Genomic DNA, 24,357 nt, shown 5'->3' on the forward strand with positions numbered 1-24,357 from the left:
GAAAACATAAAAAAAGGGAAAAACAAAAAGGGAATCGGTGGTAGCTAATAGGCCGGTGACGACGACCGCCGAGCGCCACCCGAGCAGGAGGGGGCGCCACCGTCGGTAGGAATCGTGACAGAAAGTCAAGGGTTGTGAATACTTTCTGAAAGCACTGTATAGCCATGTTATTTTTACTTGTTATTTTTATTCACTATTCACTTTGTATTTATTCCTATTTATATATTTATATATATATATCTTATCTTTAACTCTGCATTGTTGGAAAAGGACACCTAAGTAAACATTTCACTGTTAGTCTTCACCTGTTGTCTACGAAGCATGTGACAATGTTAATTTTTATATTTGATTTATTCCACGTTGTTTCAATGTCATAACAACATTGAATCAACAAGTGTATGCCCAGTGGGGAATTTTGCTGTTTTAGAGCACATTTCTTGTAATTTTACCAATATTGCCATGGGGCAATCTTATCTTATTTTTTGGTTTGGGTGATCGAACCTATCATGTCCCCCATTGGCCTTGGCTTTGTCCCAATAGCTTTTTATTTTCCATACTGTTGTGTCACTAAAAGTGATACACCTGAGCAGGGGTATTCCTATCTTACCCTATGATCGAGGTGGGGAGTACTGCTGGTTCTGTTCTACCTGATAATGAATTGCAACTTCCTGGTGTCCCAGGTCTAAATCAGACCTTGATTAGAGGGGAGGAACAAGAATAATAAAAGAAGCAGTGAACCTGCTTCGAGGTCTAGATTATAATTTGAGGGACCTAGAGTAACTACTAATCATTTTGAGAAACCTTTTGTATTTGTTTCCAGAGTTTTCTGAACACTGTATTGGACTACCATGCCAATTGCTCTATTCATGTTGATACCAGTTCAACAAGGACTGGTACATGTTGAAGTGGCCAGTTTAAAGAATAATAATAATGACAAACAGGGAATATAAAACAAGAAGACTGGAATATATGTTGAAGTAAGGAGTTTTATTAGAAGGCAGACTTCAAAGTATTGCATTTGAAAGAAATCAATTTACTCGTGAACTACACAATGTCAACCTCAACTAAAACTGGCGGTGGAAGGAAAAAACATACTTGGAATGGAGATTTGTTTATTCTTTATGCAACATCAAAAGTAGCATCTTGTGTTTCTCTTGTATATATTATTGATGCTTGAGTCAGAAGGCGCATATACATTTTAATCATTATCTTTTCAAATATAAAGCAGTCACAGAGTTCCACCCCCATTAAAACCACCCCCATTAAAACCACTCCCATTAAAACCACCCCCATTAAAACCACCCCCAATCTCCTGTCCCATTTTGCCAGGTTCCAGCTAAATGGAACTCAATCTCTCAGACATCGACAAATGTGAAAAGTCACTTCCCACTGGGGACAAGCATCAATTTAACGTCTATTCCACATTGGTTCAATGTAATTTCATTGAAATGATGTGGAAACAATGTTGATTCAAGCAGTGTATGCCCTGTGGGTTGTCATAAAGGCCTAGATTTGTCAAGTAAGCTAAGTTACCCCAAAGTGCTGCTCTAGGATCAACTTAAACTATCCTCATCCTGACCATGACATTTAGGAGTAAAAAACACAGCAGGTCCTGGATCACAGGTCCTGGATCAATCAGGTTCTCAGTCAAATCTACAGTAGCTGAGAGAGGTGCACCGAGAACATGCAGTTGCCCAGGCAACCCTGAGGGCCAGAGTTGGCACTGCCACAGGCCTCCGTTTTGGAGTAGGTAGCTCACATGGACCAATAGCAAAGCTGGAAGCAACAAGGCAGGAATTAGCAGGAGCCCAGCTATTGATGACACATCTCCCATAGTGCAGGTGGGTCTTTCCTGTTCTGATTGTCAGTGCTCTACGAACATGGCTTTAAAGGTTGCTCCCAGAGACTTAAGACTGTCCTCCAACCTTCACTCTTACATTTTGAAAGATTTTTTTCTTTTATTATTTCTAAAGTGCTGGCATTATGTTCAAAGAGAAACAAACAAACTTAGTGCAGTTATTTTCCGAGTCCGTCTATAGGTTCACATGCACATCCATTACAGTAGTCAGTCTTACGATACCTCAAGCCTTACTGTAGTTATTACAATTTCTGTAAGCTGGGTGGGTTTATGCAAACGTTCAATAGGAGGTTTTGTATCGGTAGACAAAATGCACTCAAATATGGTCGTCTTCTTTGTCCTAGGCTCAGAGCCGACCATAGCAAAGAGCCTGATATACCTTTGAAATGAATTGCATGGTGCGTCTGTATCATAGACTTCAGTTACGTAGGCCTAATTTAATGGGCGTCTCACAGTTTTCGCATGCATTATATTACAGTCATTGAACAAAGACCTGTTGTTATTTCGTCACTGATCCTAAGAAGAAACACACAGGGATTTCCTGATGGATTTCGTCATATCGGCAATCCATATGAAATGACCTGTAGTTAGTGTAGAACCTCTCCTTCCAGGACCACCACACTGGAGGAATGAGCACTGTATAAGTGGGTACTGTAGGAATTGGGTAACCAAATGGCACACAAAGCAGTTGGTACGGGGAACACTTAACAGCTCAGTGTAGGCTACTGCGTGCAGACCTTCCACAGCGCGTTGTCAAATTGGTGGACCTCAGCACCCACTCGCTACAATCCCACAATCTTTCCTGCTCATTGTGTTCATACATTTTTGTTGGACAAGTTGAACTAAAATGCAGTTTCAGATTAGGCTTCTATTTGAAGAAATAGCAAAGTGCTACACTAAGTAAACATTGTAAACTAGAACATTATATCATGTTACATACATATGGGACAGCATTCTTTTCAGCCACCACAAACACAGAGCTCACTCTCTTTAGGTTAGCCACAACATTCTCTGAGTTTCACTCAGTTTTCTAGCGCAGCATCATTTCATTTCTAACTTCGACCTCACAAAAAGTGGGGTTAAGTTATTTTTTGTTGTGTGGCTTGGAAAGATTTAGGTACAACAGATGCAGTAAGGCAGGCAGGAAGTGAATCAGATATAAACAGGTTGAAGCATTAAACAAAGACAATGTATAAAAACAAGGGTTCCTATGGGTAAAGTTTGTACTACTGTAGCCTACTCCACGGCTCATTCGAAGCCTTTCCAGTCTGTAGTCATTCATGGTGATAACTGTTGAGTGTGTGATATATATTTAAGATTGATCAAGTCTACGTGTTATTCAGGTGGTTTTGAAATAACAAAGTGACACCAATAACTAAATATTCTGCTACTCAGGCAGTATAGATCACTACTGACAAGAAGTGGAGTAAACTTGGTTGCTATTTGATCAAGTAGCATGAATCTAACAAAGGTTTCTAATCTACTGTGTATGTGATAATATGCCACTATTCTAGCCTGTCAGAATCGCTAGACCTATAGAAGCATGCCCATGCAAAACGTCACAGTATAGTGTTTCTCGTGTTGACACACATTTTGTCCAGAATATGGAGCGATTTCAGTGTCAACAGAAATTGTGTGTGAATTCCATACTTTTGTATTTGTATTAGGATATTTCATTTAAATTTAATATTTTTGAATGTGTAATGCACAAATTGAATCATTGAATTCATAAATTGAACTTGTATTTCAAGATTTGAAACTGAATTGAATGAATATTGCATTCTGTTTTAAATTCTATTTCAATTGAATTGAATATTTAAATTCAATATTTATACATTCAGTTTCAATATGGTAGATATTGCATTAATTGTATGTGTATCAATTTGACAAGGTAGCATTTCAAGGGTATCAAAGTTTCATACATTCAAATGATCAGATGCATTCAGATTTAGTTTTCAAATTCTGTTTTTTAATTTAATTTTACCTTTATTTAACAAGGCAAGTCAGTTAAGAACAAATTCTTATTTTCAATGATGACCGAGGAAGAATGGGTTAACTGCCTTGTTCAGGGGCAGAAGTTCTCTAAATTCAGATTCAAAACCAGAGACAACATGCTGGTACTTTCCCAGCCAGGAAAGGTAGAGGAGAACAGATAGAATCAAACACTCTCTGTGGTAAACGGAAGCTTCTAGAGCCAATGTGAATTGAATTGATTTTCTTTCTATGAATTTGGCTCTAGCATTTGAATAAGATTTGGTTATAAGCTATTATGACTCGGTTCTTGAAAGCTAAGACCGTCTGGAACATGGACGTGCCTTCTGTTCACCTCTATAATGATCACAGGCCGCGCAGGACAGAAGGGAGTGTCACAAAAAACACAATTTGGCCCCCATAAGAATATAGTTGAATAGCCCCGGTCATAGCCCCGGTCATAGCCTTCCACTTTCTATTTAATATTGCTCTTGTGAGTGAAAGGATTCGAACCAGATCTCCTGCATGTCACAAGACTGTGTTAGCCCATTTAGCTAAAGCCTAGAAATTTGAATAGATTTTGATCTGATTATAGGTATAAATTCAAGAATTTCATGTAAAGGATGACTCGCTGCTTGCTTAAAGGAAAACTCTACCCAAAATATTTAGGATTTTTTTTATTAGTCCACTGTTCATACAATCCCAAAATGTTTTGCATGTCAGCAGTCAGGTTTACAAGATATAGGATTTTCATAAAGCAAAGTGTCACTTGCCACGTCTTTTGTGTCATATGATGCATTTGGCATCATCATGATGATGTGGCAATTGACACTTTACTTCTTGAAAGTCCAATATCTTGAAAACTTAACAGCTGACATGCAAAACATTTTGGGACTGTATTAATGAAAAAAATACAAAAATATTGTTTTTAGGTGGATTTTTCCTTTAACGTTACTGCTTCCCAATGATTCAGCTCATACTGAAACTCAAACTCAGGTTACTCATGAAAAGAGCGTGTTTGGTGGTTCATGCTCATTTGATGAGCCACCTTGCCTGAGACCTAAAGATTTGTTAGTTTGACATGTCTGAGTTTGTGTTAGACGTGTTAGTTTCAAGTCTCTGGCAAGGATAGTCATTACAAGAGTAACATGTGATTGACTGGGTTGACTGTGTTAGCCTGCTGAGCTAAAGCCTAGACATTGGTTCTGTGACTTGGAAGGGTCTCTTCAAGGAGGAAGTGAAAGGGGGGTGAAGTGTAAGACAGGTGGTTTGGTGACCACGCTCGCATAATGAGTAACTTGTCTGAGACCTGAAAAGTTGCATTGTCTGGTGCATAGGAGCCCTGGGTTAGAACCCCATCAAACAAACAAACACGTCATTAGGTCTCAGGCAAGGTCTCATCACATGCATGGATCACCAAACCAACTCTGCTGCACTCTCATTAAATGGGGTGGACAGATCCTTCTGCTTCTGTTTGCCACAGAATGTGTTGTGCAGTAGGCCTGATTTCGAACCCAGTTAGCTATATTGGTGCCGTGATCTCTGAGTATGAGGTCAAAGGGGGGTGAAATGTAACGGAGGTGGTTCAATGAACCACGCTCTTTTGATGAGTAACCTTGCTGAACACATTAAGACTTGTGTTAGCTTCCTGAACTCATCCCTTTGAGCTTTAGCTTAGAGGGCTAACACAGTCTTGTGACATGCAAGAGACCTGGTTCTAACCCAGTCAGTCACAAGAACAATAAGAAATAGGGAGTGGAAAGGCTATCCTTAGAAGGGCTATGACAGGGCTATTCTACTATATTCTTATGGGGACCAAATAGCATTTATTTGTGACACTCCCTTCTAACGTGTCCTGTGCACCTGTGATCATCATAGACGGGAACAGAAGGCATGCCCATGTTCCAGAGAGTCTTAGCTTCCAGGAATGGGGTTATAATAGCTTATAGCCAAAACGGCTGAGACAAATTCATAGGAAGAAAATTGGCTTTAGAAACCGCCAGAAGCTTTGGTTTACCACAGAGAGCATCTGTTCTCCTCTACCTCTCCTGGCTGGCAAAGTACAAGGATGTTGTCTGTAGTTTTGAATCTACATTTAGAGAACTTAATTTGAAAACTAAATCTGAATTCCTCTGAGAAATTGAATATATAAAACTTTGATGAACTTAAAATTATAGTTTGTAAACTTGATAAACAGACAATGAATGCAATATCTACCATATTGAAACTGAATGAATTGAAATATAATTTTAAAACGGAATGCAATATTCATTCAATTCAGTTTCAAATCATGAAATACAAGTTCAATTTATACATTTGTGCATTACAAATTAAAAAATATTAAATTCAAATGTAATATCCTAATACGAATAAAAAATTATGGAATTCAAATACTATTTCTGTTGACACTGAAATCGCTCCATACCAGAGTCTTAATATTTGTATTATTTGCTTACAGGAGCACACAGTAAATGGGGTAATTTTCTAAGAAAAAGAAAGTCCCCTCCCACATTCTAACCTCGCCTGCCAATGTATTCTGTGAAAACAAAGCCTATTTAACGCCAGCACTTATTTTACCTTAGCATTCAGAACTGTACATAAAAAACAATACCTGGCTCTCCATTCTGTCATCATGACTCTAATAAAGCTAGTTTAATTATTTGTCGAAGTCCCAAAACAAACAGATGATTAAGCACAATACACTCTTCCCCTGCAGTCTCGATTAAGGCACTGATCCCCACCCCTTCTTCAGAACAGGACACGCATCAACACTTCCCATCACAGGGAAACCCCCTACCTGATGACAGTATTGCACTGGAAAGCCATTTCACTTCCCCTTAGAGCCAGTAGTGGTTGCACATGCAAATCGACCAAAGGAGAAAGCAGTTATTACCTATATTACAGGCTTGGTATTCAGACCGTCTATCTTATTAATGAGTTGCAACAAGCAGGTTTAATTATGGATTAGATAAAGAACAAGGAACATAATTGGTTTCTTGTTGGGGATGTATATAGAATAAGTGAACAACCTATCAATAGGCCAACAAACATGGCAAGTTTGACTGTATATTTGGGTATTCACTGACATCGGCAGACATCTTCACAATCCTTCTTTATTGAAATCACACAGCAGCTCCAGTGCCCTTAAGACGGAAAGTCAGTCACCTTTCTTTCAAATAATTGTTAATGTTATTCCATTCTCCGGCCCACTTTATATGAGCAGATACAACAGTGTACAAGCTGCTAGAAAATAATTGTATCTTGTGGCACCAAGATCCTGTACTTTAATGTACAGTACTGTTCCTATGCTCTACCAGGGCTAGAAACCAGCTGAAGCAGTGCTACAGTTTACATTCACCCACAGTCTCAAACAACCATTCACTCATCCCCCTTCCCTGCAGGTCACATCTCTCCAAAAATACTCTTGTAAACGTATTTGTTTTCTCATTTCCTAGCTAGTGCAATTATAAATCTGGGCTCCTTATTACAGAAACAGGACCATGCTAAAGCTTACCCAAAATAACCATACGACAGGACATTATATATATTAAACACAACACAACTGGCCCAATCTTGAAAATGGCACATATAATAAAGCATTGGAAAGAGGAAATGTGATCTTGTTTGTCCTCTCTTGTTTCATTGTTATGTTATCCCAAGCATGCCAGCGTTTTGAAAGTTGGCCCAGTGTTGTTGAATGACATTGGGGACAAAAATAGATTTGTTTCTGAAACCAGATTAATCTTGTTTTTTAGTAAATATAGAATAGATGTTTCCAGAACAATAATATCTAACAAACATGATGTGCTTTCCCATCATGCAATTATAAAACAACAAAAAAAGGCTGTCCATTCAAATTACTGTTTTGGGAGTTGATTAAACCTCATGTTTTTAACCAGGTGTTAGATTAAAGTACACATTCTTAAACTATAACATACATACAGTGTGGGTGTCTGATAGGCCTATCAATATGTTACCCCAAGCAACCCTTCCATTTAGACTCCCTACTTGTGGCAAAAATGAACAGCTAGAACAGACTAAATATATAAAAAGAAAAAGTGCGACAAAACTAGTAAATGCCGCTGTGCAACATTTTGTCTCTCATCTCCCTAACTGTCGTCGTCAGCATGACCGACCGTCCAAGTCCACTAACCTCAAACCTTCCAAGATAAGGGGGCAAATGTCAGTTACTTCTTTAGAACAGTAATATCTCAGCAGCTCCATAAGTTTACCATCAATCCCTCCCTATAACCTCTTCAAATAAGCCAGCAGAAATGTCTCATATTAGTTTCATTCAATAATTTACAACAATTAAAATTGTCGGAGGATGAAAGGAAGCTGTAGGCTGGGTGCTGTAGTCTTAGTGCCAATCCTTTCTTCTCAGCATGTCTCTAGCATGCCTCCACCCCAGGCCAAGGCCAAACCCAGGTTACACAAATCTGGGCCAAACGTAGGCCAAACGCATGACTCTGAAGAGAAACACGTATACTAGTCTCTCCTCCTCGGAGTATTAATGATATATCTTCAGGCAACTGCTGATTGTTTTCTGAATGCAGATTCATAAATGGCTCTGTTTTGTTGTTGTTGTTGATTCTCTGTATTCATTTTGCATGGAAGCTTTGTGTTAGTACATGTTTGTGTCTCTGGCATTGTGATACTGTGTGTTTTTTTGTAATGTATGCTAAATGATGCAAACACTGTTAAGCTGGTTGGTCAGTGTCTCAGATGCATCTGTACTGTATCAGATGTTAAAATCACAAGGTGTGTGGGAACAGTGTGTGTATATACGTGAGTCTATCCGCCAAAAGACACAGGCAATGCATTGACTGGCTAATAGAAGAAATCATCTTGTATAAGGATGATCCATAGACAAAAAAGCCCTTCATATTTCCAGATCACTTGTTCAATCAGTTGGAAAACCACAACCCTTAAGCAACAGGATGAGAGGTTAAAAGTTTCTCCTCTCTGTCACAAAATCACATGCTTGGTTTTTCCCCACATGCAATTGTTCAACTGATTTGTTGCTCTGTATGTTGAGATGAGATCATATGATTTCTTCCAAGAATTTGTGTGGCACTTAAAGAAGGAATATGGTCATTTGTATTAAATACACTGATCCATGTTGTTCCTGTAGAGAACTGTATGTTCAGTCTCTCACACAGCCAGTGCAGTGTAAGCTGCTTCAACGTTACTGAGGTTATTTTCAGAACCCATTCTGCGTTCCTTTGAAAAGCGCAATACAGGTTAAATAATAACGCATTAATTATTATTATATCTGTAACCCAAGTATGCCTAGTAGTTTAGGTGTACTGTGTACCCTAGGATTACTATGTTTATGTTTGTTCATTTATTTAAGAGGATCACAATGGAGAACTTCAAACTTTTTGGTGACAAACTTGATGATTTTAAATGCATGTTTTAAATGATCAAATACATCTATCTATCTATTCCAAGAAAGAGGGCTATCATTTTACAGTCTTATCTGATCCATCCCATAGATGTACAGTAAACTGTTGTGTAGCAAGTTCTACTACTATGCAGGAATGATAACACAACAGCGTTACTTTGTTCAGTTTTCTACAATGGGGTCTTGAAGATGAACCAGAACACAAAACATTATCTGGAGAAATAGTAAAGTAATGTTTTTATATGTTTAAATGAGAGATTTCTTATATTCGCTAAGTCATTCTGCTTGTTCCCCAGCAATGCCTGTGTCTATTCAGCATAAAAATCTTGTACTTCTTGTACTCTCTGCCCTGCTAAAGAATACACTGCAGTGTGTGTGTTTTTGTGTGTGTGTTTGTTCATTGCACAGTACTGTAAGTTCTGCAAGCGTGGCTTCTCGTGCTGAGAGGTTCCCTTTGGAGAGCATGGAGGAGGACAAGAGATGGAGGAGAAAAGAAATAGCAAGCGATAGACAAAGTGTGGCGGTGGATGGATCGGAGACAGTAGTCAGGGGATGTTCACTATCAGGCCCTCTCAAAACTCCTCCCCTTCCTGTCCCGGGGCCATGACACCCCGCTCTCCGGCCTCGCCTCCCGGCATCATCGTTCCCTCCACACCATCCAACCCCATCTCCTCCTCCTCCTCCTCCTGCTGTTCATCCCCCTCTGCCTGGGAACCAACGATCTCCGCGTCCACGTCCTCCCCTACAGCCACCCCCGATCCCGGGCTGCCCATGTCCAACAGGGCGTGAGTCCTGAGCGGGTCCTTGAGTTCCGGGTACAGCCTCTGGTCCAGGGAAAGGCTAGAGGGGTTCAGGGATTTGAAGTCGGTTTCGAAGGGGAGCACCACCCCGGGTCCGGCGGCTCCCAGGGCCAGGCCCAGGCCAACGCCAGCGGCCACCCCCACACCGGCCCGGTAGACCTCCATGCCGTCGGGTAGCATGGACTTGATCTTGGGCAGCCAGCGTTTGCGGACGCGCCGCGCGTTGGTGCACATGTCGGCGGCAATCACGTTCATCTCACTCTCCTTGAAGTTGGGCGCAAAGTTCTGACAGTAGACTAGAGAGAGAAAGAGAGAGAGAGAGAGAGAGAGAGAGAGAGAGAGAGAGAGAGAGAGAGAAAGAGAGAGAGAGAGACGGAGAGAGAGAGAGAGAGAGAGAGAGACGGAGAGAGAGAGAGAGAGAGAGACAGGGACAGAGAGAGAGAGAGAGAGAGAGAGAGAGAGAAAGAGAGAGAGACAGGGACAGGGACAGGGAGAGAGAGGGGGAGTTGGAAGACATTCAGATTTGAAAATCTGTAGCCGTTTTGCCTGTGGCTCAGTCTACAGTACCAGTCAAAAGTTTGGACACACCTACTCATTCAAGGGTTTTTCTTTATTTTTTATATTTTCTACATTGTAGAATAGTAGTGGACATCAAAACTATGAAATAACACATATGGAAATGATGTAGAAACCCCAAAAAGTTTTAAACAAATCAAAATATGTGCTATATTTTAGATTCTTCAAAGTAACCACCCTTTGCCTTGATGACAGCTTTGCACACTCTTGGCATTCTCTCAGCCAGCTTCATGAGGAATGCTTTTCCAAAAGTCTTGAAGGAGTTCCCACATATGCTGAGCACTTGTTGGCTGTTTTTCCTTCACTCTGCGGTCCAACTCATCCCAAACCATCTCAATTGGGTTGAGGTTGGGTGATTGTGGAGGCCAGGTCATCTGATGCAGCACTCCATCACTCTCCTTGGTCAAATAGCCCTTACACAGCCTGGAGGTGTGTTTTGGGTCATTGTCCTGTTGAAAAACAAATGATAGTCCCACTAAGCGCAAACCAGGTGGGATGGCGTATTGCTGCAGAATGCTGTGGTAGCCATGCTGTTTAAGTGTGCCTTGAATTCTAAATAAATCACAGACAGTGTCACCAGCAAAGAACCCCACACCATCACACCTCCTCCTCCATGCTTCACGATGGGAACCACACATGCGGAGATCATCCGTTCACTTACTCTGCATCTCACAAAGACACGGCGGTTGGAACTAAAAATTTCACATTTGGACTCATCAGACCGAAAGACAGATTGCCACCGGTCTAATGTCCATTGCTCGTGTTTCTTGGCCCAAGCAAGTCTCATCTTCTCATTGGTGTCCTTTAGTAGTGGTTTCTTTGCAGCAATTCACCCCTGAAGGCTTGATTCACACAGTCTCCTCTGAACAGTTGATGTTGAGATGTGTCTCAAGTCAATTTCTGAGGTGCAGTTAACTCTAATGAACTTATCCTCTGCAGCAGAGGTAACTCTAGGTCTTCCTTTCCTGTGGTGGACCTTATGAAAGCCAGTTTCATCATAGCGCTTGATGGTTTTTGCGACTGCACTTGAAGAAACTTTCAAAGTTCTTGAAATGTCCTAAACGCAGAAGAAGGAACAAAATTCCACAAATTAACTTTTAACAAGGCACACCTGTTAATTGAATTGCATTCCAGGTGACTACCTCATGAAGCTGGTTGAGAGAATGCCAAGAGTGTGCAAAGATGTCATCAAGGCAAAGGGTGGCTACTTTGAAGAATCTCAAATAGAAAATATATTTTGATTTGTTTAACCTTTTTTTGGTGACCACATGATTCCATGTGTTATTTCATCGTTTTGATGTCTTCACTATTATTCTACAATGTAGAAAACAGTTACAAAAAAAAAACTTCAATGAGCAGTTGTGCCCAAACTTTTGACTGGAACTGTATTTGCATAGTTGACTGTTGTTTTATTATAATAAAACAAATATTACACTTAAACAAGTGATGTTAAAATGTACTTGAGCTTCCATAAATTCACACCTCTTCAGTCATAATCTCATAAACCATCTACAATAGTTTGACTCTTAAACAAGAATCATTCAACCGAGGCTGCCACCCCCATGAACCATTATCCTCCATTCTAAACAAACAGATATTTCACAATGTAAGATCAAAGTTTGACCAGCGCCAGACTCACGTTTGACAGCATTGAGCACACGGCTGTCCAGAGGTTTCCTACTGGGGTCACTGGTTGAAGAACGGATGCCAGTTCCACAGCTGTTGGCCAGGGTGTTCCTGCAGACACACAGAGCCAACACCAGAGGGCAGCGGTAACACCAAACCCATAGGATTACATGTCTCAACACGACTGACTGTGCTGCACTCCAAACCATAGATTTATGCTGACTTGAGAATATACATTCATACATATATATTACACTTTGAAAGCAAGAAATATAAATGTAAGTTGGATATGTGGATGGATTTTGAGTATGAATATGACCCCACATGAAACAGATCATTATAAAAACTATACTGATAAGGTTAACATCATCTGAATCTGAGTCACACCTAAAACATGTAAATAATGTCATTATTAATCAATACCCTTAGACTAGCTTTGACTTACCTGTCGAAGAACGTGGCGAGCAGGCGACGCAGTAGGACTTTGTGTTTGATGCCAGCACACAGGTGACAGTTCATCAGCTGGCCCCGTGTCATGAACACAGATGTACCTTGGGTGGTATGATAGAGAGCTCCCTGAGTGAAATAGGTTTCCCTATCACTAATTCATTACCCTGTGTTTCTATCACTACTCCATTACCCTGTGTTTCTATCACTACTCCATTACCCTGTGTTTCTATCACTACTCCATTACCCTGTGTTTCCATCGCTACTCCATTACCCTGTGTTTCTATCACTTCTCCACTACCCTGTTTCTATCACTACTCCATTACCCTGTGTTTCTATCACTACTCCATTACCCTGTGTTTCCATCGCTACTCCATTACCCTGTGTTTCTATCACTACTCCATTACCCTGTGTTTCTATCACTACTCCATTACCCTGTGTTTCTATCGCTACTTTAAACATTTATGCTGTAAAAGTACTCTATCACCCTGACAGTGCTATTTCACTCCATCACTTATTTTGTATCCCTTTATTCGCATCACTTATGTGACAACTCTTATGAATACGATTTCCAAAGTATTTATAGCAAATGGCAAATCAACTTGAACTTGAACATTTCATACAGCATTTGATCTAATCTCTACCTGACTAGGCATCCCCCTTTCCATTCCTTTTCCCTCAACCCTTTTACCAAAGACCAACAGAGACCTTGCACATTTGACCACTATTCATCAATCTCCCTCTCCCCTCCTGCAGCCTACCTCCCACCAGCTCCAGTTTCTCCCCCGGGTCTCCCTCGGTGTAGAGCTTGGGGTGGCAGCGGTATCCGATCTGGCTGATGAGGCTGGCGGGCAGGGCCACCAGGTCCCTACGGACCAGCACACAGGAGCGGTTCTCCAGAGACAGGGGCATGGCTGCCATCTCTGGCTTGTCCTGGACTGGAGAGGGACAGGTGAGGAGAGGGGGAGGGTTAACTCTGTAGTGTAGGAATTCATAGGGAAGAGTTATGGATAGAACTATAAACCCTTTCTATAGAGAGGGAGGCCCTACGTGAAATAAAGAGAGACAGAATGACAAAGAGAGTGAGAGTCACACACATACACACACTACTATCTAGTCGTGAGGGTGTTTAATAAATGCTAAGTTCCAGATAAGCAATGTGCTGTATCATCATCTTGAGGGACACAGGAGAGAGAGTTACTGGTTTCAGACTTTGGATTCTCTCCCAAAAACTTCCCATTAACCTCAAGATACTGTACATACAAACACTTACACCAGACACGTCCACACACACCAGATGTGCTCTCTCACACACACACCCGTTTCTTCTTCTATCCTTGTGGGGACCAAACAATTGAGTCCAGTTCAAAATCATATTTTCCCTAACCCCTAACCTTAACCCCAACCCTAATTCTAACCTTAACCCTATTTGTAACTCGAACCCTAAACCTAAGCCTAAAATAGCAATTGTCCTTGTGGGGGACAGCAAAATGTCCCCACTTGTCTGAATTGTACTTCTGGTCCCCACAAGGATAGTAAAAACACACATGCGCATGCACACGCACGCACGCACGCACACACACACACACACCACTCTCAAATATCCCACAATGTCACCCTGGGGTGCTCTGACTGATTGCAGATAGAATGCTGAAACTCTAGACTTTGACAAACCTGTCCAATAGCAATGCCTTGAGCAGCGAAAAATATGAAGCACTGCAGTAGGGACAGTGAAGTGTGTGTGTGCATTAGAGTTGTGATAAAGGAGCTGTTGTTGGTCACGATGTACAGTAAAATGTATAACTTCATACAGCATTCCCAAATGCCTATATAAAATCCCATGTACTATAAGCAGTGGCGACCTGTCATTCAGTGCCTGTTTTGAGCCCCACATTTTTAGCAACAACATTTTTCCATTAATACGTGTCACATATCAGTTTGCAAACAATGTAAAAAAAAATTAAAAATACATTTCATTGAGTTAATAAACCCTCCATACAAACATGGTCTTTTTTATGCTTTCTTGAGTAAGGCAGCTCCAAAGTGCAGGGGTTTCAGCCTTGCTCAGTGCTTTCTGTGGTGGTGGGGCAGCCAGCGGAAAATAGAGCGTAGGGGTTGGTAATGTTCTCTAGTTGCGCCCTGATTGGCTCAGTGTTCTGTCACTCAAGGTGACACTGCGTCACTGCCAAATCTAAGGGTAGAGCTCGAAAATTCAAGTCCCTTGGGTGCTGCCATAGAGTTACATTATAAGTGCCCATCCAAGTAGGCTCAAGATCATTGGCCACAGATAAAATCACGTTATATCTACAGTAGCTTTGTTCGGACTGATCATGTCAACATCATACTTTCAAATTCTTAGCTAGCAGTCATCATCATGAATCAAGTCAAATCTACTGGCAAATCCTTTTTAATCCTTGTCATATGAAGATAAATAATGGCAGTTCTAAACCGCAAATTCAACTATAAGTGGTTTGGAAGGAATCAGTGGCTAACTGTAAGCATCGCAAAGCAATCACTGGCCTGCAATTCAGTGGAGTGGGTGTGTGGTCCCAATTCTGGGTTTAAGGGTCTCTTTTCCAAGCTTAAAATGATAAACATTCAACATTAGCCATACTGTCAATCCAGCATGATTTCTGCCTCTCTCAAAACAACTGTTTACTCGGAACTGGGAAATCAGACTTAAGTGAGTTCAAGACAACTGGGAACTCAGGGAAAGAACGAGCTCCGACTGGGAAAATAAGTTTTGAACGGTCATCCAACTCGGAATTGTAAGTCGGGAACTCAGGACTCTTTCTAGAGCTACGACCTGAAGATCACTGACGTCATCATGATTCTACCTTGTTTCCCCCCCCCTCCAGAGTTCCCAGTTGTCTTGAAAGCACCATAAATTCAGAGAATGCCAAACTTTGATGACAAACTTTGATGACAAAATTAGTCCACGAAGGACGGCCGCGCCATCTTCCTGTTCCAAGTGAGCACAGCACCACAAGGTAAGTCAAAAAATGTATTGTATGCTGCTGCATAAATTATGTAATATGCCAGGGAGATATGTATACTGTAGATAAGAAAGTAATACCAAGTGTATGTTGTGTAGTAAGCTGTCAGTAGTCCATGTGCCTCACACTAATAATTTGGTCTATTTTCCTCTCTTAATTTCGCCTACTGTTCTGACTTGGTGGTGCACATGTAGCCTATAACCTGTTTCAGAGAAATGCAATCATTGAATATTTTAAGAGCTTTCATTGTCTGCTTATATGCCCCCTTTATTTATTCTACGGTTCTGATTTGGTGTAAAGGGAGAATACTGTAAGAATGGCCCATGTTCTGAATTCTGTCGCTGTACATTTCAAAAGTGCTGAACAAATAGTTATATTGACTACGTTCGTCCTAACTCGCTCATTAATGTCTTAATCGAAATTACAGATTGCCTCTTATCTGCTTGTTGTCCCCTTATGCCATAGTTTGTACATCTCAATTGTCAGTAGAAACCACATTTGTTTAAGCAAGTCAGCCATATCATCTATGTTTTTTTTCAAAGGCAGTAAATGTGGCTGAACCGTTTCGCTGCCAAACAAGGCCCCGCTGATAGCCAGGTGAAACAGTGGTAAGGTGTTGGGACTGCTGTAGGGACAGCTTTATGTAGGCCCTAGCAGTGTGTGGGCACCGTTTGTCACCGTTATAGTGCAATTAATCTATTGTTTAGTGTTGTATAGTGGCTTTGCTGGCATGCATCCCCCAACATTGTTTTGGGTTTTCCCCACCAAGATTTACATGCTAAAATCACCACTGACTATAAGCATGACATGATGCAATGCTAATGTTTAGTAGGCCTAAATGATGTATATCATTTATAACATGCTATGAGATAGATGCATTATATGAAACCCATTTTATGAAGCCAACGTGACATTATTTATGACACATCCATTCATGATTTTGTAAGAACAATGTATAGGACAGCCTACAAAACTGGCACGCTTGGCTATCAAATGTGTTACCTGATACAAGAATACTAACCTGATGCATTCTCCAGCTCACATGCAACATTTAGTAATACATTTCTTAAATACTGCCCCCTAAAACCATTTTTCTACATGGCTGTTTTTGTCTGTATAATATGCAACATATTCTTCGATTCTTACATTTCAAAATGAAAGGAATATTGCTTAATTTGACTCATGAAGTGAGATATTGCAAGGGAACCTTTGCTTTGACATCAAAGGATATTCTCATGCTAAGCGGTTATCAGAGAATTGGGCAGCACTTTATGTGATGCAGTCCTGGAAAGTATTTTCTAGAGAACTACAATTGTTAGCATGTAGTTCTAAGGTAAATACCAGGTAAAAGATATATAGTAACAGACAACTGCATTATCAAGCAACAGTTGATACTTACTTCCGTATGGGTTGGCTGAGCGCCCATAGATCTGACTGTAGGCCTCTTCCGTGATCCCGTCATACGGCTCTTCCTCAAACTCCTCATCCTCGTTCTGGTAGGAGGTGGGGCTGTCTGTGGTGGGCAGGCTGGAGGCCCCAGGACTGGACCTCTCTCCCCCGGCCACTGGGTAGGGCTGCATCCCCGGGAAGATGGTGGTCCCCACCGACCCTGTGTAAAACAATGAGCTCCCCCTGGAGAGCCGTCCCCCCAGCTCAGATGAAGAGGACCCTCTCTTATGATGACTCAGGCCGGGCAACCCCAGTGGGGTCGGATCGCATCCCTCCAGTTTGATCTTCCGTGTGGGCAGCACCAGGGAGGGGGACCAGCCCTGCGGTCCCAGGATGGAGGTCCCTGCCCCAGCCAGGGTGTTGTTGCTGGGACTCTGGGGCTCTGAGCCTGGTTGCTGCTCCTCCATAGCGGCCGTTTGGGAGTCGCAGTGGGGCGAGTTGGCCTTGAACATCAGGTCCATGCCACGCTCCACAATATGCTGGATCTGAAGATACCCGGCGGTGTACATCACCACCAGCTGCTCGCTGGCTGCCATGGTCAGCTTGCCCGTGTAGCAGAAGGATAATATAAGCTGGAAGCAGGCGGGAGTCACCGATGAGGGCAGCTCGAACTGGCTCTTGGATGAGCCGCTGAACAGGTCTCGGAAGTAGAGACTGCTGGCGGCTAGTACAGCCCGGTGGGCCTTAAAGGGCTGGCCTTTAACCAGGATGGAGACATCACAATACTGGCCCAGCAGGCGCTGCTCGTTGAGGGAGACCAGCACGGTGCTGCCGAAGCTGGGGATCTCCACGTGGAGCAGCTGGGACATGGTGGTGGAGGAAGAGGGGCTTTAAAGAGTCACCACAGACAAGATCAGTGAGAGGTACATCTGTAGAAGGAAAGGGATGGATTAGACAAATTGGAAAAGTTGAGAAGAAAGGAGGATACAGTTCAGTGTGTGAGAGACCGAGAGCAAAAAGAGAGGTGAGACAGACAAGTGAAAGTGATGTGTGAAAGAGAGGCTAGAGTGGGCTAGGGTGAGAGAAAGAAAGAGTGAAGTGTGAGAGAGATCAGAAAAAGTAGGGTCAGAGAAGAGTGTGTGAACAAAGAGAGAGAGAAAAGAGGGTGGGAAATAGACAGAAAGAGAAAAAGGCAGAGGAAGCTATTTAAACACATGAACATCGATTCATTTGAATGAGGGCATTGTAAATGCCAATTTTGGTTAAGATGGCTTGATTTCACAGAACTATAAAAAGCTGAAATTCTTAAAATAATACAAAAACAAATAACATTTTCTGTGAAGTATGAAATAATTAAATGATGTCATCACTTTGGCAGACCTCGCTGAAAACATAGAAACTGCAGAAATATGGTATAAAAACATGAATGAATAAATAATGTTCCGTTAATATGCAAAGTAAGAATTCAAAGTCGTAGAATTCAGTGATAAAAGGAAGTCAATATAACCAGTGTAATGATATAATTGACACATATTATTCACACTCGTAAGTATGATCCCTTCACTTTGACTGTATAAACTAAAATGTAGCCAGCAAGGAAACACATGCATAATTCCTGGAAACACATAACTTCATAGACACAAATAAATATAACTTTGATAGCTCCCTTTACAATAACAACCAGTTACAGGAAGACAAGCTCCCTGGACGTATTTACATATGCTCCTTCATTCCATGAACCTTATCTTTGTGTTTTGCTTCCCCACTCACTTGCCAGTTTCATTATTGAGCAATGCTACAGAAAGGTTTCCAGGAATACAAACTGAAAAGTGTCATCCCTCTCTCCCACCTCCACAGACACACACACATCCGTCTCTTCTCTTCTTTCTCGCACACACATGGATGGACACACACACACACACACACACACACACACACACACACACACACACACACACACACACACACACACACACACACACACACACACACACACACACACACACACACACACACACACACACAGACACACACAGACACACACAGACACACACCATCCATCGCAGACAGCTCTGACCTGTATAACCCAATCCTCAGGAAAGGAGAGTGGACACACCATGAAGCTTTCACCGCCAGCACCAGAAAAGAAAGCAGGAGGAGAGAGAAAAAAGCACTCTGTTGCTCTCTCTTATTCTCAAAGCCTCACTCTCTGACTCTATCTTGCTCTCTGTCTCACTTAGAGCTCGGAGCTTTTCTCTCTCCCTCTGTTTTCATTCTCTCTCTCAAAGCTTTTCTCCGTCCCTCCGTTTTCTCTCCCTGTCAAAGCTTTTCTCCCTCGCTCTTTTCTCTCTCACTCTCCTTTTACTCTCCCTCACCCTCTCCCAGGGCTGAATTCAACAAGTGCTGCTGCAGCTGGAGAGAGCGCATCAATGATGAAAGGAGTGGGAGGCTCTCTGTGTGCAATCAATGCAGCATCTATACGTATGTCACAGGGAGAGGGAGGGATGGAGCGAGAAAAAAAACAGGGTAGAGTTACAGACAAACAGAGACGGAGACTGGGTGGAGGGGGGAGTTGAGACATAGGGAACGTAGCAAAGAAAGGCAATTGCGTTGTAGCAACTTCAGCTCCTACCTGAACCTAAGCAATGGCCAAAAAATAGAAAACGTCATAAAAATTGCAAGTTAATAAAATGAGAGTTGAATGAGAAAAAAAGGAAGGAGAGAAAAGGAGTTAATTATACTGTCTGAAATGTGCAGTTGAAAGTAGCCATGTCATTCACCCTGAAATTTCCAGTTTGATGCAAGAACATATTGAGAATGTGACTCATACTTAAACAGCTCATACCATTACCACTACTGATTCTGAATGATGGAAAAGATTAAACTTACTAGCGTTTGTGCAAGTATCACATTGGGAGTGTCTGTTAAAACGCTGTGACTGTCTCTTGGGGGATTTTAAACATGAGTGAGTGACTTCTCCAAGTGAGATGTCACTGAGTTCACTATGTTAGCTTGTTCAGGTAGACAGCTCCCTCTGTTGTCTGGTTGCATTTTTGGACAGGCACTGAGCAGGTCTCCCGGACTGCTGTTTGTCAGTGGATTAGAGCGGGAAAAAGGACCCCAGACTTCATTGAGTTTGACAGAGGAAAGCCCAGGAAAACATTAGACAGCAGCTTACTGTACAGAGAGTGTCTCTGCTAAGGACTGTGAAGGAAGCTGTGAACATAAAACAACCATGACACAGATTGACACACGTAAGAGAGAGAGAGACAGAGAGGGAGAGATGAAAGGGAACAACAGAGTGAGAGGGATAGAGAGAGGGAAAGAGGGAGAGTGTAGTGTGTGGGCAACATAAAGTGTGTGTGTGTGTGTGTGTGCCAATCCTTTTTTCCCTCTTAACATTTGGCATATTATGAAAACTTTTAGATTCACTGGTAATTTACTCACTGCTTAGCAATGTAAATAACACCAGCTAGAATACACACTGTAGGCGCAATGACGGCACAAATACATGAATTTACAGATAATCGGAAATTAGATAAAAGTATCTTGTTATTCTTGTCATGTGGTATTTCCTCTCTCTCTCGCCCTCTCTCTCTCTCTCTCTCTCTCTCCCTCCCTCTCTCCCTCCAGCCAGACAACAACCCAGCCTGCCAAATGTAATGCAAATAGAGATATCCAAACTGGGCAAACTTCTCACTTCACATCCCCACAGGGAAAGACATCACCCCCTTTCTCTTCCCCCCTTCCTCTCTTCATATCACAGCACTTTCCCTCTGAGCTGCTGTCTTTCTGCCAATTAATGCACACAGGGCTGCAATGCAGTGAGTCCCACGCGCGCCACAGCACAGAGAGAAGTGAAGCATGCTGGGTATAGAGTCTACAGACATGCATGTACGTGCCAGCCTGGGCAGAGAGGGGGAGGGGGATCCAGAAATATGTTGAGTCAGGCAGACGGGAGGACACAGCACTGCGCACAGCACACCAGCTCTGAAACAGCCCACTACATTTAGACTTTGTACATCTCTGATAACAAATATAAAGAAATTAACTCCATCAACCGGCTGTCTATGTCTGGCCAATCTTGGTTAACCCAGAACTAAAATCTCATGTAATTTAGTCAGTTTTATGTTTACGTGGTCTGTCCACGAGAGATTAATGTTTGGCTGTCGTGTGCTCTGTGTGTGTCTATTTGTGTCTGTGAAGTTGAGAGAGGGAGCGGGATAGAGAGAAATATACATATATATATTTTAATATATATATTTGAGAGCGAGAGAGCGAGAGAGAAACAAATAGAGTACTTGTGTCAGAGTGTGTGTGTGTTTGTGTGTGTTTGTGTGTGTGTGAGCAAGTGTGTGTGTGTCCACGCCCGCACACTGCTGTACGTCAAAGCCTCATTGACAGCTCCCTCTCTTTTTTTTTTTTTTTTACTAGGTGTGTTTTTATAATCATGTCTTTATGTGTCACTGTGAGTTATGAGTGTGTAGGTGTAGTTTATGGAACGGGAGATTTGAATGCTGTTACTGCTCCTACCAACTGTATTGGAATGTGTTAATCAGGGCTGCACTCTGGTTTCTGCTGCTGATTATTTGTAATAGCAGGCTGGAGCATCTGAATATGCAATGCAGGCTTATAGACCAGATGGTATAGGTCAACCCTACTCCCTACTCTCCACACACACAACACTGAAATTATACAAGTTTAGAGAATATACACAAAGTGACAATATAACACAAAACATGTTTAAAAGCACAGAAGCACTTTTCAATGTTTGTAATGGGAGCTATTGTTTAAACCTGTGATGATTCTATGTCCCTTTGATGAGGCCATTCAAAGTCTATACAATATTAAACTGAGGCAATATATGCTAAAAGCTTTCCAGTGCAAAGTCTATAGCCACTGCTATAACGGTGAGGCTATACAATCTCAATAAGAACAATCCATCTATAAATATTCAGATACTGCAGTTGTTCTCATGTCAAAGTGTAACAGACAACAGATTCCATCCACGTTGTTGAGACGGCCGACTCCCTGGCAACAGTTCCACCAATCGGGACGGACTGACGGAGTGTCTGCCACGGCTCTCGTTGATGCATTGAGAGAAGAGAGAGATTGAGGAGGGAGAGAAACAGAAAAAGACAGACACAGACAGAGACAGAGACAGAGACAGAGAGAGAGAGAGAGAGGGAGAGAGAGAGAGAGAGAGAGAGGTGTCTGAGTGCTTATAGCTGCTTATAACACAACATCAGGCTTTGCTTGACTTCTCCCCTGGGATAAGTTGTCTATACAAAGTCAACGTCAGATCATTTTTGTTTGTCGTTGGAATCGGCTTATGAATCACCGGCTTATGTAATATGGATATAGTGATTTATTTGTTGGTGATATGATATTGTCTATATTTTTTTTCTAACATTGGATGGAAACAGCCAAGTTCCACGTTTTTTAGCTGTCTCCAAGCTCTCGTTGTCATCACAACGGGTACATATACAACACAACGTACAGTGTAAACGTATAGTGCATAATACAAATGTATCATACAACGCATCATCCACATATATCGTACCTAGTCTGGTGCATATGCTTATTGCAGTAACTAACTACCTTCAATTCCCTCAACCTAAACACTAACATTTCAACCACCCTCCACTTGAGTCCCTCTACACAGGTTTCTGACAGTGTACTCCTGTAGTGGTACCTGTCTCAATCCCTCAGTAGCAGAGATGAGGGGGTAGACTCAGAAGAGGGACTGCCAGTGAGTTCTAGGCAGGCAGACTGGTGTTAGACTAATGGACTCCAAGTGGGCGTAGGAGGTAAACAAACAAACAGTCACAGCAGCTGCGTCAGCCCCACTGACAATGACAGCAGGACATCAGGGCTTTTAGAAATACAGCATGAGAAAGAGGGGGGAGAGAGAGAGAGAGAGTGAGAGAGAGCGAGAGCGAAAGAGGCACAGTGAGGAATGAGAATGATTGAGATACAAACTGTAGTAGGCTATACGCATATCGAAATTGGAAAGTGAGCGAGAGAGTGAGAAAATTGTATTATATAATAAACACATACAAATTACAATTGGCTACACTTAAACTCTTTTAACACCATCCTTAGCTCTGGCATCTTCCCCTATATTTGGAACCAAGGACTGATCACCCCAATCCATAAAAATGGAGACAAATTTGACCCCAATAACTACCGTGGGATCTGCTTCAACAGCAACCTCAAGTAAATCATCTGCATTATCATTAACAGCAGACTCCTATATTTCCTCAGTGAAAACAACATCCTGAGCAAAAGACAAATTGGCTTTTTACCAAATTACCGTATGACAGACCACGTATTCACCCTGTACACCATACCTGACAAACAAACAAACCAAACCCAAAATTATTCTCATGCTTTGTTGATTTCAAAAAAGCTTTTGACTCAATTTGGCATGAGGGACTGCTAAATAAATTGATGGAACGTGGAGTTGGGGGCAAAACATACGACATTATAAAATCCATGTACACAAACAACAAGTGTTTCTGTTAAAATTGGTAAAAAACACACATATTTCATTCCTCAGGGGTGAGACAGGGATGCGGCTTGAGCCCCACCCTCTTCAACATATATATCAATGAATTGGCGAGGGCACTAGAACAGTCTGGTGCTTCTGTCCCCAACCAAGAATGGTATACAGCAGCACCTAGCTCTTCTGCACAGATTCTGTCAGACTGGGCCCTGACAGTGAATCTTATTAAGACAAAAAAACATGGTGTTCCAAAAAAAGATCCAGTTGCCAGGACCACAAATACAAATTCCATCTAGATACCGTTGCCCTAGAGCACACAAAAAACGATACCTACCTCTGCCTAAACATCAGCACCACAGGTAATTTTCACAAAGCTGTGAACGATCTGAGTGACAAGGTCAGAAGGGCCTTCTACGCCATCAAAATAAACATACATTTCAACATCTCATTTAGGATCTGGCTAAAAATACTTGAATCAGTTATAGAACCCATTGCCCTCTACGGTTCTGAGGTCTGGGGTCCACTCACCAACTAAGAATTCACAAAATGGAACAAACACCAAATTGAGACTCTGCATGCAGAATTCTGGAAAAACACCCACCATGTACAACATTAAACACCAAATAATGCAAGCAGAGCAGAAATAGGACAATACCCACAAATTATCAAAATGCAGAAAAGAGCTACAACCTGCTACAACCTTCTAAAAGGAAGCGATTCCCAAACCTTCAATAAAAAAGCCATCACCTACAGAGAGATTAACCCACAGAAAAGTTGGC

General features: G+C 41.9%; 1 protein-coding gene across 4 annotated transcripts in view; it reads right to left on the reverse strand.

Annotated features, from left to right (window-relative positions):
* Positions 1-968: 968 nt before the first annotated feature.
* The window catches only part of LOC106565718 (nucleus accumbens-associated protein 2), a 43,487-nt gene continuing 20,098 nt past the window's right edge, over positions 969-24,357 (reverse strand). For 3 of the 4 annotated variants that reach the window (XM_014133152.2, XM_014133162.2, XM_014133142.2), the window contains 5 exons: positions 17,081-17,999; positions 13,447-13,623; positions 12,684-12,789; positions 12,252-12,349; positions 969-10,332 (listed from right to left, as the gene is read on the reverse strand). In XM_014133152.2, coding sequence (XP_013988627.1) covers positions 9,809-10,332; positions 12,252-12,349; positions 12,684-12,789; positions 13,447-13,623; positions 17,081-17,939 — 1,764 coding nt within the window. In that variant the 5' untranslated portion in view covers positions 17,940-17,999 and the 3' untranslated portion in view covers positions 969-9,808. Of the gene's footprint in view, positions 10,333-12,251; positions 12,350-12,683; positions 12,790-13,446; positions 13,624-17,080; positions 18,000-19,147; positions 21,184-24,357 lie in introns of those variants that run through there. The other variant, XM_014133171.2, reaches the window with a different exon arrangement.

The sequence above is a fragment of the Salmo salar genome, chromosome ssa01, assembly GCF_905237065.1.
Source record: "Salmo salar chromosome ssa01, Ssal_v3.1, whole genome shotgun sequence".
In the NCBI taxonomy this organism is placed as follows: Eukaryota; Metazoa; Chordata; class Actinopteri; order Salmoniformes; family Salmonidae; genus Salmo; species Salmo salar.